General features: G+C 36.7%; 1 protein-coding gene across 1 annotated transcript; it reads left to right on the top strand.

The window, feature by feature from the left end:
- The first annotated feature begins 874 nt into the window (after window positions 1-874).
- plpp6 (phospholipid phosphatase 6) lies at window positions 875-9,473 on the top strand. Its single transcript, XM_081379546.1, has 2 exons — window positions 875-1,540; window positions 8,018-9,473. Exons 1-2 carry the CDS (start codon window positions 1,054-1,056, stop codon window positions 8,383-8,385), a joined length of 855 nt encoding a protein of 284 aa, XP_081235672.1. The 5' UTR covers window positions 875-1,053; the 3' UTR covers window positions 8,386-9,473.
- Window positions 9,474-16,820: the final 7,347 nt, after the last annotated feature.

Below are 16,820 nucleotides of genomic sequence, written 5' to 3' on the forward strand. Positions count from 1 at the left end.
TTGTGTGGTTTTGACATTATAGACCAGTGTTATAGCCTACTTCAACACCAATGCATAAATTAGTTGTTTGTATTTTTTAATAACTACGTATAACATATTTAATCTAATATCGTATGTTAAGTAAAACACAAGAGACTCATCACATCATAGAACACAAAGGTTAAACAAAATATGCAGCGATCTGTCTTAAAACTGCTTACATGGGGTATGTTAGCCTACATGAGTGACATATTTCAAAATTTAATTTAAAGAAACCCATGTAAAACCTGCTAAGTTAAAATGTTAAATTTTGCTGCTGTTTTTAGTCCACTTTTGTATTCTAGGACAGCGGTTTTCAAACTGGGATCCAGGGGTGCTAGGGGGAAAGGTTTAGAGAAAAGCAGAGTAATAATAATAATAATAATAATAATAACGATTAAATTAATTAACTAAATAAACAAATAAATTTGATTAAAACAATGAATTGATTAAACTAAATAAATGCATTTTGAATTAAATAAATAAACAAAAAAGTATTAAAATACATGATAAAATATACAATTATTTGATATAAAATTAAATGTAATGTAATTTATAATATATATATATATATATATATATATATATTTCCCACAGTATATAACTGCCTTTTAAATTTAATTTTAAGATGGGGGTCCCTCGTATGATCATATTTGGTGTTAAATAAGTAATTATTTAATGTAATGATTTTTATATATATATATATATATATATATATATATATATATATATATATATATATATATATATATATATATATAATGATTATTATTATATAATAATTAATAAATAATATATAATAATAATAATGTTAATTTATTTTGTAATTTAGTCACATGGTTGTTGAATCAAACATGTTTTCCCAGTGTACACTGCGCAGACTGAGCTGCAGTTCAAAGATGGCGCTGCAGGGAAGTCCAGTCAAACGAGTTCTCTGTCATCACCTGTAAAACGATGACCTAAAAAAAGACGCATCCAAAAGCTATTTAATAAAACAGAAGACATTCTAGTCTGTCTTGGCATTAGTGAGGTAAAATGCCTTCTCCTAAAGCGCGGAGCGGCTCGGGGCGCAGCGGCAGCGTCCCGTGCGCCGGTGGAAACGGGCGTTATGAGTTCATTTCTCTGAGCCGAACTCCCCCCCCGCCGCAGCTGCTGCAGAGGCAGGGCTCAGACCCCACCGCGGCACGCCTCAGAGCCTCCGAGAGCCCCAGCAGACGCCGCGGATCGGGCTCGTCCACCTCCTCCACCGGCGGCGGGCAGCAGTTACCGGAGGAGGACTGCATGAAGTTAAACCCGTCTTTCTTCGGGATAGCGTTCAGCTCCCTGCTGGCCATCGACCTGTGGCTGTCGAAGCGGCTCGGGGTGTGCGCCTGCGAGGACTCGTCCTGGGGCAGCGTGCGGCCGCTCATGAAGCTCATCGAGATCTCTGGGCACGGGATCCCGTGGCTGGCCGGTGCCGCGTACTGCCTGTATAAAAGCGACAGTGTCGCCGGTCAGGAGGTCATGCTGAACCTGCTCATGGGTAATGCGCTCTTATTATCTTACAAAGAAATGCTCGTGCTCAAAAATTATACTATAGCCTAGACCAGGGGTTTTCGTGAGGGACCCCCATCCTAAAATTTAAAAGGCAGTTATATATTTTCAAACATAAATACTCAAATAATACTGTGGAAAAATTAGCACTATACATGTCAATTACGACATTATATAAATTCTATGTAGTGTATACTACTGTGCTGTGAAATGTGTTAGGCTATTAAAAAAAAAAATATATATATATATATATATATGTGTGTGTGTATATATATATATATATATATATATATATATATATATATATATATATATATATATATACAAAATGTTATTTAAATGTTTTAATCATTTAAATAACTTAAATTTAAATGTTTTATTGTTTAAATCAAAATGTTTTTATTTTAATAAATGTATTATTTTAATTAAATTTATTTAGTTAGCTAATTTAATTTTTTTATTATTATTTATATATGTTTCACACTGATTTTCTGTAATCTTTTCCACGGATCCCCTTTCTTGTGGCCCCCCGGGCCCCAGTTTGAAAACCCCTGCTATAGACTCGCCACTCAGTTTGTAAATCAAACGTTATTTAGAAGCGTAGTGGAAGTCAATGAGTGAAGGTGTTCAAGAGTGTTTAAAAGTAGAAAGATGTGGCCTTTGTTTTTATTTTATTTTATTCTTCTGCACAAAATGTGTGTTTTTTGTACTGTAAAGTCTAAATAGCTTTTTGGATGATCTGATGTAAGTAAGTGAATTTTTCAGTGAACCCTTTTCCTCGTATCCTTGTGTATATCGTGCAAAAGTTACCGTGTTTACATTTTAATGATAGAAGGTAAAAACAGATATAATTTTATTTTGCACAGCCAATGTTGGTGAGCAATTCTATCGCAGTAGTTTTGTGTGGTGTATAATCTCTAGTCCTTTGGCTATACTTTGGAAATTCTGTATTTTAACATCTATTCTGGGTCAGTGCCTTGCCTCACAGACTATGACAGTAATGCAGTTACAATGCATGTGAATTGAGGAAAGAGTAAAAATGATTAAGCCACTAATCTTTTAGGATTTTCTAATTTAAAAAGACCAGCTTCAGAATTCACATTTGAGGTATACCTCTTTTTTTTTTGTAAAGTCATTACATGATCATCCATACATATGCATCTGCTCTTTTGTTTAGTCACAGCTAATATCCATCTAATAGGCTGGCTTCACTTTTGGTTTCTTATACACTTCTGCATTCCCCACTCTTTCTGGTCCTTTTTCAGGCTCATTTTCTTTGATGTATGAAGCAAATCATAACCCACTTCCTCTGCTCCCGCTTTCCCAATGAAACATCCCTGATCTTTTCTTTTGGACCTCTCTTTCCTTCAAGTGTTTTCAGTACCAGGGGGATCTGCAGGTGAGGCAGTTTTCCATTCATTCTGGCTTTCCTTTATTGATGGGGCTTATTGGCAACCCATTTAAATTGCGAAAGGCTTCTTGGTTGTTGCTGCCAAGGGATCCAGATTTATTAATCATGATTCTCAGCAGTATTTCCAGAGGGAAAATGGAGTGATAATCACTCACTTACCGATCCCGCTACGGCGATTATGTCATTCCACTCGCGCCCTTGTTGCTTTGACATCCCATTCACTAACGTCGACAGGTATTAAAACTACAACTGAGCTGAATGGCCTACTCAGCTTGTTTCTGAAACAGAGATATGCACAGGTCCTGCAGCCATGCTTGATCTCTTTCCAGAGATTTCGCCTAATTTAACATCTTTTATGAAACATTGAATTAATCCTGGTTATCGTAAGCCTTGTGTTCAGAGGCAGCTGTACTCAATCAATGTATTTTGAAAAGATCTTTCCACTCGTCATTGTTGAAAAAAATGTCTTTCATATAATCAAGTGTAGTTGACCATGATGGTTTAATGGTACCCATGAACAGGACCTACTAATATGGGTCTACTACTACAGTATCATATATCATATTCTCTATTGTTACAAGAAAGAATACCTTAAAATATATCAATTCAGTCAAACATGATTGAGCAGCTGTAGAGCTATAAAACACAAACAATAAGTTTGCTCAGAGAATTGGTGTGCATTAAAAGAAAGTGGGGGTTGAAGGAATCCAGATTTATTAAAATGTTTAATTTAGGTTTACATTGAATTTAGCATGTTAAGGTTAGGTATAGCCTAAATTATGATTATCAGAGTTTTCTAGCAAACGACTCTGGTCAGTCCTGTTTTACTGAAACTCTTGGAGTTTGTGTTTTAGCAAGAAAGTCCAGCCAGTCCTGTACTCGGGTCTCAGTGTTTGAATAGATATGCTGAGTGGATTAGGGTGGGCAATGCTCTGTCTAAAACCGGTTCCTAAACCTGTCTTTTTCGGTTCCTGCCCCTAAATGTATATAAACTGTAAGAGAACATTCACGTCAGACTTTGGTGACTGCAGCTACCGACAGCTCGTGTTCTCAATAAAGAATCCTGCTGAAAGATACAACCAAGTCTCCTGGTCGTTCGATTCTAAGTTCACAACAGATGGTGCCGTGACCCGGATGGAGAAAAAGGAAACTCAAAGGACTTCAAGCTCAAAGACCTGAATCCAGATTGAAACTTCAAGCTCAAAGATCTCATCAACAAAAGATCTGCTTTCCAGACTGCATCTTTTGGAATCCAGAGCGAAACTTCCAGCTAAACAAAGATTACCAGACTAAATTTTTCCAGATTGAAACTTCAAGCTCAAAGATCTCAAAGCCTGACTGAGTTCCACAATCTTCCTTCACAACCAAGGGTTGGTGAGTTTTCAAAGAACCTCCATTCAAAGAACCGCTACAGACCAGTATATGTGTTTTTTCCTCTGCGCCGTTCAGAGAAGAGTTAACAGACAGCTGCAGGGTTTTGTTAACTAAGTTATCCTCTAAAAAAGGTTTTTGTTTAGAGATGAAAGATACCCTCTGCCCGTCAGGGAAGATTAACATTACAGGTTAATATTGTGTACCCTTTGCTTTAGGCAGAGAAGAATTAGCTTTACGTGCTAGTTATTTTCAGTTGATCCTTTGCTTTAGGCAGAGAAGAATTTTAGCATATGTGCTAATATTTTGGTTTATCCTTTGCTTCAGGCAGAGAAGAATTAGCTTACGTGCTAGTTATTTTTGTTTATCCTCTGTTTTTTGTAGGCAGGGAGGTTAAGTGTGAAGTGTTGGTCATTTGGAGAGTTAACAATAGTTAAGCTGTGTTAACAAGTGTAACCTCTGTTGATCAGAATAGAGGATACATACAACCCTAATTTTTGTAGTCTTTACAATGAATACTGGTCTGTTGCAGTTGTTCTTTGTTTGTTTGTTTTTAACCATATGCACTGACCTACACACCTACATATGAAGACCCAACCTCCAGAAAACAACTAAACCAACTGCACAGACTACAACCAACACAGAAGAAAAAAAAAATACACAACGCAGACTCACCTACGGGAACTTCAGTCATCCCTCATCATGATCAAGATTGTCGTACTACTACTAACCATCATGGACATCGCACAAAGTGTGGACCCCAGAAACAACTTCTTAGAGCTGATGAATATGTCAAGAAATGCCTTGTTTGCTGAAAAGAACGTTTGCATGCCACATGCACCTTCAGTAGGAGCCGGAATCCCATGGGTGGCACACCCTATCTCTGTCTACAGCATCCTACCCAGCCAATTCAACGGCAGGTGCACCCTGGTTTATGTTCTACCAGCTATCAGAGAAAATACACACTCCACCCCAAACTCTTCACAGCTACAAAATTCAGCTCCTTCTATCAACAAAGATGGCTGCATTCCAGGACTCACTTGTGTTCAAACGTGGTGGTCAAGAACTCCTGGAGCATTAATCCCATCGTATGGCTTACCTGAGTGCTGCACCGGGTTAATGGATCCAACAGAGAACTTGAACTTACTTTGTGCCTGTAACTTACACAAGTTACAAGATTGAACTTTGTGCCTGTAACTTACACAAGTTACAAGATTGAACTTGCTATGTGCCTGTAACTTACACAAGTTACAAGATTGAACTTTGTGCCTGTAACTTACACGTTACAAGATTGAATTTTGTGCCTGTAACTTACACAAGTTACAAGATTGAACTTTGTGCCTGTAATTTACACAAGTTACAAGAATTAACTTTGTGCCTGTAACTTACACAAGTTACAAGATTGAACTTTGTGCCTGTAACTTACACGTTACAAGATTGAATTTTGTGCCTGTAACTTACACAAGTTACAAGATTGAACTTGCTTTGTGCCTGTAACTTACACAAGTTACAAGATTGAACTTTGTGCCTGTAACTTACACAAGTTACAAGATTGAACTTTGTGCCTGTAACTTACACGTTACAAGATTGAATTTTGTGCCTGTAACTTACACAAGTTACAAGATTGAACTTTGTGCCTGTAACTTACACAAGTTACAAGAATTAACTTTGTGCCTGTAACTTACACAAGTTACAAGATTGAACTTTGTGCCTGTAACTTACACGTTACAAGATTGAATTTTGTGCCTGTAACTTACACAAGTTACAAGATTGAACTTGCTTTGTGCCTGTAACTTACACAAGTTACAAGATTGAACTTTGTGCCTGTAACTTACACAAGTTACAAGACAGAACTTGCTATGTGCCTGTAACTTACACAAGTTACAAGAATTAACTTTTAAGTGTATAAATTTGTATTTTGTGAGTTTTTTTTTTTAGACTCTCAAAGGGGCAAGTGAAGGAATCCAGATTTATTTAAATGTTTAATTTAGGTTTACATTGAATTTAGCATGTTAAGGTTAGGTATAAATTATGATTATCAGAGTTTTCTAGCAAACGACTCTGGTCAGTCCTGTTTTACTGAAACTCTTGGAGTTTGTGTTTTAGCAAGAAAGTCCAGCCAGTCCTGTACTCGGGTCTCAGTGTTTGAATAGATATGCTGAGTGGATTAGGGTGGGCAATGCTCTGTCTAAAACCGGTTCCTAAACCTGTCTTTTTCGGTTCCTGCCCCTAAATGTATATAAACTGTAAGAGAACATTCACGTCAGACTTTGGTGACTGCAGCTACCGACAGCTCGTGTTCTCAATAAAGAATCCTGCTGAAAGATACAACCAAGTCTCCTGGTCGTTCGATTCTAAGTTCACAACAGGGTGTCATTACAATACGTTCCCTACCAGAGAGATAAAATGAATACACTACTTCATTAGTCTGGTCTGGTCATTCAGAAATGCCTGAGCCAAAGTCTGTCATCAGAATGTTTGGGTTTAATGACCTTCCGGAAGTGTCTCGCATGATTGCGTTCCCAAACACCAGGCGTCCTAATGCAGAATAACATGGCTCACACTGAGGCGCAAGTAATTTATAATGAAAGAAAAAAATAGTCACAATTGCAGAAACTTCCATTTTTATGACTGATATTTTGTGCCAATTTTCACATGGGATGGAAACTGCTTTATTCGTAGATGCTTTGCGCATGTTAAATTCGTAGCATTGGATGGCAACATAGCCATTGACTGAATGCATTTGGCACTGAACTGAGCAGGCGAGTGTGCGGTGTTATTTAGAGAAAGGCTGTAAAGATGTATGTGTTATTGGCAGATAAATCATATTAAGTGCTTGCTGCTGATATTGTCATTGCTGCGTGGGATTATCACTATTTTTTCTTGTCCATGTGTTCTGAACAAACCTACATGCAGAAATACCAGAATATCCAATGATTTTCTGGCATTACTGGTGCCTGTTATGGAAACTAGGGCAAAAGCAATTATCGTTAGCATAGCATTTAGTATAGCATTTAAATTAGCAGTCTGTATTAAATGTGATTCAATAAAACTGTAGTATGTGTGAAAAATTATTTATATCATAAACATAAAGGGAATTCTTTATGTAAGCAAGCACAATAAACATTATAACTGAAATATACCAAAATGAATCTTTGAATTGAATTGCATCTAGCGCTTGTGAATTGAATCAGGAAATCTATTTTGATACCCAGCCCCAAGGTTTTGGTATCCATCTAATTATTAAAGCATTAATATTTCTATAATTGAACATGTTCACAATTTTCTGATGTTTGCTAATGGTCAGGATATGCAAGTAGATCCATTTTTTGTAAGTGTTTTATTTTTTATTTTTTTAACATTTTATATATAATTATATTTTGAGGGTATTCACCCTTGGATTCACTCTTTACAAGAGCTGACTAACACACAAGTTATGTCTTAAATCTTTACTTTCAAATATTTCAAACCCTTGAGCTTTTAATATGTCAGATCCTCAAGCTTTTATTTTGAAATGTAATGTCAATTTCTGTCCACAAAATTGATGTGCACATTAATGCAAATGAAGTGAACCTACTGTATGCTGCGTTCCTAAATGCATGTTAAATCACAGAGATGGAGTTTGTGAGAAGCAGCATTTACTTACTGTCCAGTTTTTCTTACGTTTTGTCATTTCTTTTTCAGCCTTGGTACTGGACCTGGTCCTGGTCGGCGTGGTGAAGGCGGTAGTGCGGCGCCGACGTCCATCCCATAACCGTATGGACATGTTTGCCACGTTCTCTGTGGACCGCTATTCCTTCCCATCAGGCCATGCCACACGTGCTGCAATGTGCGCCCGCTTTCTGTTGGCCCACCTGGTGTTGGCAGCCCCGCTCCGCGTTCTTGTCCTGCTCTGGGCCACTTTAGTTGGTTTTTCTAGGGTTCTCCTTGGACGCCATAATGTGACGGATGTGTTGTTCGGTTTCTTCATGGGCTACTGGCAATATAATTTGGTTGAGATTCTCTGGTTGTCTCCAGTCATGTTGCAAAGCACGATGGGACAGCTTCACTGAGAAGTTAAGACTGAGGAAAGGGAGCATTATTTGGAGGATCTAGACTATAATTCCTTAGTATCTGTTAAGTTGCTTTATGTTAGTTGTGTGCGTCTGCTAATTTGAATGTAAAACTTAATCTCTCAGATCATCTGCCTGTAATATCCAGGTTTAAATTAGATTCTACTGAACAGATAAATGAGTTGAAGTTGGAGTGTTAGGGAGCAGTGAAAACAGACGTCTTATTTTCTGCCCCTTAAAGATTTTTTGCCTCACACTCTCTTTCTCTACTTCTTTTGTGTCATTACTGTGATATTAGATAGATTATGCCAGTTTTTTTTAATCATTTGCCATTGTGCTCTGCTTTTTGAGGGTTGGTGCTTATCAAAAAAGGATGATTGGTGGCGACCTCTGGCTTTTGACTTCAATGTTCTTGTTTACAGAATAAAACCTCATTTTTGTGATACTACATATTTATAGCACCTTAAACAATAGGCGTCATCTTGAAGATTTTGCCTCTGTTTTAATCAAAAACCAGCCAGAACTCTAATTAACATGAAAAGCAATTCATTAATGAATGTTTAATTAGGCGAGGGAGAGGATTTGAAACATCGGGGTGAATTTCAGCGCAGCTCTGATACCTTTAGGGTATGTGGCGTCCTCAATAGATATTCACAGAGAAGTAGTTGTTATCTCTGAAGGGTTATTGGATCTTATTGGTCTATGAAGTAGGAGTATTCGTTATATTTTGCTATGGTCTTAATACATTTGCTGGATTTTAATTGGGTTAAAGGGATAGTTCACTTTGAAATTAATTTTTGGTATGTTTTAGCTTACCTCAAGAGCATCCAATATGTAGGTGTCTTTTTTTCCGCAGTAGTTTCAATTTTGATATTTTTAGGCCAAACCGTTCTTGTCTGTCAGTCATATAATGCAGGTATACGGTCACTGTCTCAAAGAGCAAGCACAGAGTCCAAATTAAAACAATTCCACATCGTCCAAATTAAAAAATTCCCCATCGTAAGTACACATTGATGGCCTAAGACACGAAACGAGCGGTTTGTGTGAGAAAACGAACAGTATTTATATCGTTGTTACCTCTTGAACACAGCCGCGTCCAAATGATATGAGGGCACGGGCGGGTATAGATATATACACTAGATGTCGCCTTGGCTACGGTTTCGTTCCAATGAACTGCAGTAGCCAAGGCGACGTCTAGTGTATATATCTATACCCGCCCGCGCCATCAGATCATTTGGACGCGGCTGTGTTCAAGAGGTAACAACGATATAAATACTGTTCGTTTTCTCACACAAACCGCTCGTTTCGTGTCTTAGGCCATCAATGTGTACTTACGATGGGGAATTGTTTAATTTGGACGATGTGGAATTGTTTTAATTTGGACTCTGTGCTTGCTCTTTGAGACAGTGACCATAGACCTGCATTATATGACTGACAGACAAGAACGGTTTGGCCTAAAAATATCAAAATTGAAACTACTGCGGAAAAAAAGACACCTACATCTTGGATGCCCTTGAGGTAAGCTAAAACATACCAAAATTTTATTTCAAAGTGAACTATCCCTTTAAAGCCTCAACTGTGATTATAGAGCCATAAATCACCAACTGTCAGGCCAGTGAAAGCCAGGGCTTCCAATGGGCCGGGCTGGGCTAAAAGCCTCAGACCTGTAGCACCGAGCCCAAAACTTCACTGCATTTCCACCGTCGGGCCAGAAGCTCCACAGCGCCTCACTAAAACACGCCTCTCTGGAAACATATCCATCATTTCACCAACAAATGGAAGTTTTATCAGAAAACTAATCCGAAAGAAATCACTGGAAAATAGCGAGATTGCAATCCGAACATGATAAAAGTGGACGTTTGTTGGCATTTTTGTAGTTTACTTAAAGATTTAAAACCCAAGCATTGATGTTTTACCATAGTTTTACAATAATAAGTGATACATTGATCATAATTAATTAATCTGTGTCAAGATTGCACATTAGTCACACAGAAGTAAAGTGGTATTTTACCGTTATTTCACAAAAGAAAGAAGACACACGTACTTGTTCAGTCCCATCTGTTTCTGTTTATTTGTAGTCACAGGAGAGTGTGTTCATTTCTACTGATCATTTCTACAAAATTTCCATCAAAAAATATGACCCGAGGAGCTTCAGCACTCTCTCCAGTGACAGTCCCAATGCAGTTATATTTTCAGTCAGAGAAACAGAGTTGCTTTATTTTATGACGCATGCGGAGCTAAATATGGATATCAGACAGTCTGGTGTAAAGAGACAAGGCGTACTGACAGATAAAATAAATTCTGTGATAGCCTGTATGATTTGTCTGATTTCAAGCATTCATATTTACCATGTTTACTATGGTAATGGTTAGCGCGCATAGTGTTTTGCATCGCATATAAATATTTCTGCCTTATATGGTGATCAGAATCCACACCGGATCAAAAACCGAAGTTATTTCAAACACTTGCTGCTGTCTGAAAGTGAGTTTTGAGCTAAAATGATATTAAAAGTTTTTAATGCTAATGTTAGCTGGAATATGAAATCATGGAAACGTGACTGGCCCTGGCACACACTAGCATGCTAGCTTTTGGCCTGACAGTGGAAACGCAGCTATAGGCCATTTGGTAGCATTAAGCAGGTGTAACTTGCACCATTGCACCTTGATGACATTAATATTTACTAAAGGACCACCTGTGCAAAACAAGTAGTGGTGGTGCTGTGGTACTGCACTTTGACATGCCATTTTACTGAGTGATTGCATATTTACAGGTATGTACCATGGTTTTTACATGGTGCTTATGCATATGTCTGAATACAATGGTGTTACCAGTGCCAATGGCAAAAATGCAACATTTTATAATTTTCCAACATTTATTTCCCCAATTATTAAAGTAAAATGTGAATGAGGAGGGTTTTTGTTTGTTGGACTTTATCATTGCTTTTTTTATTTCTCATAGACTTTTCTCTTGCGACTCGAGTTGTTGATAATTGAAAATGATTTGGTCTTATTCTACTTTACCATTCTTTTAATGAGTCATCCTCTTGTGACCAGATTTGGCTGTTCCAGTGATTCCAGTGAAGGCAAATCTTAATATAACACATACAATGACTTTATAGAGAAATCTTTGCTTCCAGTTTAGAGGAAATTTGTCCTCACATAAATTCCTAGAATAGCCAAACCCATTAATTATAAGGGGGTTTCTAAATATTTCAGCCATGTATATCTTGTTACATTCCACTTGTTAACTGGTTATCCAAAACGAATGCACAGGAAGGATCTTATTAGTTGGCGATATAGTGATTGGTAACTTTATTTTAGTGTCTCTTCTTCCATATTACATGTTACTTTAATTACTATTGTGTAATTATTATTTTTAATTTCAGTTTAATTCCACACATTAGTCCACACTTTCTTCTCAGTATCCTGATGATTGACACATACTCCATTCAACCCATTCAAAGAGAAGTAACACACACACACACACACACACACACACACACACACACACACACACACACACACACAGCCTTACTGGAATAGTTGAAACACTGTCAAGCTGTTTTACTGTCAGCTTTAAGAAGTCATAGTTCTTCCTCTTTCAAGTACAGTGGCATCAAAGATATTATAAATCTACCCCCAAAATCTAGAGATTTTTTTATTTATTTGTTCTTTAAAATATGTCTACTCTGGCAGCGCATTCCCTCAAAATGATTCACTGTAATACGTGTCTGGTGAAGGTTGTGGGCGTTTTGACTGTTTCAGGAGAGTCATATGCACTTTTTCTTGTTCTTTCTTGAAAATCGTTTGATCATTTGTGCAATATCACAATACAAGTGACAGATGGCAAAAAATAAATATAACATTTTTAAATTGCAAAAACTTTGTGCTGTTTTAGTGATGTGTTTGTTTGCTATGGGAACTTGTGTACTGTTTTTGTTTGTTTGGTTTTTTGGATATGGAGAGGGAATATGGAAGACATTTTTTTTTTGATATTTCAGGTGTTTGGAGTCATTTTAATTGGCTTCATCGGCTATTTCAACTGACATTTGTTTGTTGTTTAGTCTTCAGTGAAAAGTGGCAATGTACATTCACCAAAGTGAAAACTACAAGGGATTCATTAGCTTAATGTGGTATCTGCTTTGACTGTTCATTATATTTATGATGTAAAATATACTCTACATTGATCATAATGTGATTGTATTTTCTAAATAAATATGAAGATATCATTGCTTTGCCTTGGAATTGTGTTTTCTACAAATATCTAGTCTTGTGAAAAATGAGAATCTCAGTAATGTCTTGCAGCTCTTGGAGTTTTAATGCTATAGATGCCTCCATATGAATATGTGGGACAGTTAAATCTGTATTAAAAGAAAATTAAATGTTATAGAACAAATAGCAAAACAATATGGTCCTGTGATGTAGTGCGAACAGGATCCGAGACATTTAGCCTACGTAATGGAAAATTTTAAGAAAGTATTGTCATGGTTATGTTTCTGTATAAACTCCTCTGAGACTTTGTTCCAACAAATTCCAATATTTGTTTTCTGCCCATGTATTTTGGTGACAGGTCCCATATCATTTTTTGACAGGTCCCATATCATGTATCACAATGTGTTCATGGGAAACAGCAATGTAAATGCTTGATAGACTACACTCTTAAAATTCAAGGGTCATTATTGGCATCGATAGTTCTGTGAAGATGCATACTTAGAAAAAAATTTTCTTTTAAGAACTGTACACTGAAAGTTTTTTGGGGAACCCAAAATGGTGGTTCTATGACATTGCTGTGAAAACACCCTTTTGGAATCTTTATTTTTAAGTGTAGACATTAGAAGTGCACTTCAGTCCAGTTTTTCACTGCTCTCCATAGCACTTTTGAGCAGCAAACATAGTTTTTTATGCAACAAAACAAGTTATGTTCTTTTTTTGTTTTTGTGAAACGAAGTTCAACAATTAGTTTCTTTTTCACTCCAGATTTAAAATTCTTGTCCGTTTAAATTGCACGTCTTTGTACGTGTGCAAAAGAGTAAGTGAAATTTTCTTGCACAATAAAGGCCCTGATATACTTTCCGCTCAATCGAAGAATGAACTGGTGTGACATCAAAATGGTATTTGTTTTTTGTTCGAAACAGCTTGTCAAAGCAAACTTTCTGGTATATTTGCTCTAAACACTTTCGAACTACCATTGGTCCATGGCGATTACGTAATATAGGGGTGGGTTTGAGGCTCCGCCGCCTTTGACATGGAAATCTTCTCCGGTTAATGTATTCTGTTCAGTCAATTTAGGTCAGACACAAGTAAAAACATAATGGAGAACTGCTTTATAGTAGGAATTTATATTAGTATAATAACACTTTATAGTAGGAATTCTTATTGAAAGTGACACTAACACTGTTTTTTCATGTTTAAAACTGTAAAGTATATTGTATATTCTATTGTATAAAGTGCTATATAAATAAACGGGATTTGACTTGACTAGTGTGCCAAAGTATATTGTATATTCTACACTCAAAAAAATTATTTTTGCCTTTTGTTAAATTTAATGAATTAAAAAAAGCTAAAGTAGCACGATTGTTTAATATTTTGTCACAACTTAATTTAATTGTGTTCAATCAATCTAATATATTTAAAACTGAAGTTTACTTAATTAATTTGTGTGAAAACTACATGAATCATTTTTTGTTGACAACTAACTGGGCAGTGGATCTGTAGTTCCCAGCATGCTTTGCAAGGGACTGCATTAGGAGGGTTAATTTAGGGATTAAAGTGTTATTTTTTGTGTTCTTTTGTAAATGGAAAGATGTTGTTAGTTAATGTTAGTGTTTAATATTCAGTTATGTTAGAAACTTAGAGGACTTTCTGGAATGTTTTTGAATTTTGTGGTTACCATTATGCAGAAGAGTGGGACTGTGTTTTGTTTAGGGCTGTGGGCACTCTATACATGAATTTAACCTCTTTCGCAGACCTGCATAAGTTATATTCAATATTACTCTGTAAAAAGTGGTTTTAATTAAATTGAACACTAGTAGCGTCTATCATTGGGAATAACTGTAGAGTCAAATAAGCTAAAATTATAATGTTGGCGATTTTAGGCAGGGCAAAAATTAAATGTAGTCACCCTGACAAAACTTTTATCTAGCAGGAATTACTAAATTAATTTAAGTTCATACAACAAGATTACAATAAATCATTTCAAACAAATTAGATTTTGTTGGAAAAATGTAATTCATTTTCGTGGAAAAGTTTTCCTTAATTTAATCAAGTTCGTTCAACAGCTTTTTTTTTTTTTTGAGTGTATTGTATAAAGTGCTATATAAATATAAGTGATTTGACTTGACTAGTGTGCCGAATTGCAGAGCTGGTGCAACATATCCACATCGCCATAATTAGATGCTTTCTTAACTGCTGTTTTCTTACCGCTGTCATTTTTGTTGTGTGTCTATTTTGTTATCAAGAGGAAAGCGTGCAGCACATATTCACATAAACGCCGCTCTCAGTAGCGTGGATGGCGTCGGGATGTTCGCTAACATCTTTTTACCCCTAAGCGAAGAAGAACGAAAAATAACTTTTTTGTGTCGGGGCCTTTACTAAATGCACATGGCTTGCTAATCAATACTGCAAAGTTGATTCTCAGAGAAATTGTCATCACGTCTTATTAGCTCATGAGCTCAAAAGATGATTCTTGGTTCAATGAGTGAATTAATCCTTGACTTGAGAGCCGTCCCTGATTCAATGAAAAGAGCAGATTACAAAGAATGATTCTTTGACATAATCCCTGCTGGTATCGGTCCACGCTTTAAATGGGAACGATCAGCATGAGTGCTGCATTTGAGTACAGGAGGAAAAGACTGATTGAGTGATCAGCAAGTGGTAACAGAGTGTTGATATTTGCTAGTTCATATTTGATCATTGGATAATTGATCATTCTATTGCATAATTGTTTTACCAATTGAATACCACTGATGATTCAGGTGGAGGACCACCCTGCTGGAGTGGAACGAAGTGGCACAACCATTGTTGATTCAGGTGGCACCTCAACACCCTCTACCTGATGAGGTGGAAATATCTTGATGAGGTGGACATTTTTCTCCACTGGGGCAGAACTACTGATGGTCCAATTCAAGGAACCTGAACAGCAAACTCTACCTGAAAAGAATTGCCATGCTCCTCCACCACAGTTCCTCCAACCACACCTGCAAGAGCATCTACCTGAAAGGTGAGGGAGTAGAAGGACAAAGAATGCGAGAAAGACGTGCAAAATGCAAGTCATCCGTCCAGAAAATTTCAAGCTGGATGAAAAGGAAACAAAACGCAGAAAAAAATCCAACGTGCAACTCCACCACTAGCAATGGCAAAGCTTGCATGGATTGACAAACACAACAAGGTCAATAAGGCATATAGAGAATGGTCTCCTTATCAGCATTTGAGCATCAAGAAAATATACAGGTGGTGGAAGAAAGAGACCAAATGACAAGAAAAGAAAAAGATTGAGCCTTAAGAAAATACAAAGGTATCTATCCATCTGTCTGTTCAAGGTGAAATGTAGTAGAATACGTGACTTTTTTCACCTGTAGCTTTGTATGTTCACCACTAGATGTCCTACAGTCTTCTCTATAACTATAATTCTTCATTGCTGTGGCTCTGAAAATGTACACCTGGTAAAAATGGCACCAAAAAGAAAAAAATGTAATGCTGTGGTGACCTCTGCTGGTAAAATAATAAGGATTACACACATTTGTAAGGATTGCCAATTTTAGTAAAATTGTTTTAGAGTTTTCCAGTTTAAAGTGCAAAATAAGCAACAAAATGTATTTCATTTGTTATTTGTTGAATAAATTAAAGTGTTAGTTCACCCAAAAATGAAAATTCTGTCATCATAGTCGTTCCTGAATGACTTGCTTCTTCACAAAAGAATGAATAATCATAAGAATAATCGAACAGTTTTGGTGACCACTGACTTCGGTTTATTGCACACACACAATAACAACACAGAGACATTTCTCAAAATATCTTCAATCATGTTAAATAGAGAAAAAAGTAGGCTAATACAGGTTTGACATGTGGGTAATTAAAGGATGAATTTTCATTTTTGGAGGGTGAACCCCTTTAAAATTCCACATAAATTTGTCTTAAAAGTTTTAAACAAAATGTAAAGCATGATAGGCTCGCGTTATAAATAATCCTGCATGTGAGGTTTTTGCAACCACAAAGAAGGTGCAAAAGAACTTACCACAATGAAAGTTTTTATTTTTGACAGTACTCTGCCAAATAATGTTGTATTATTTGTATTTTATTTCTAGACATTTTCTGAAATTAATTTGTTTATTTTTCTTACCACACAGAGACTGTGGTAACGACTGTAACCCTGGTTCTCTGAGAAGGGGAACGAGACACTGCGTCTTGGTATTGACGCTATGGGGAAGGCCATCAGCT

The sequence above is a fragment of the Scardinius erythrophthalmus genome (genome assembly GCF_964197995.2).
Source record: "Scardinius erythrophthalmus genome assembly, chromosome: 11".
NCBI lineage: Eukaryota > Metazoa > Chordata > Actinopteri > Cypriniformes > Leuciscidae > Scardinius > Scardinius erythrophthalmus.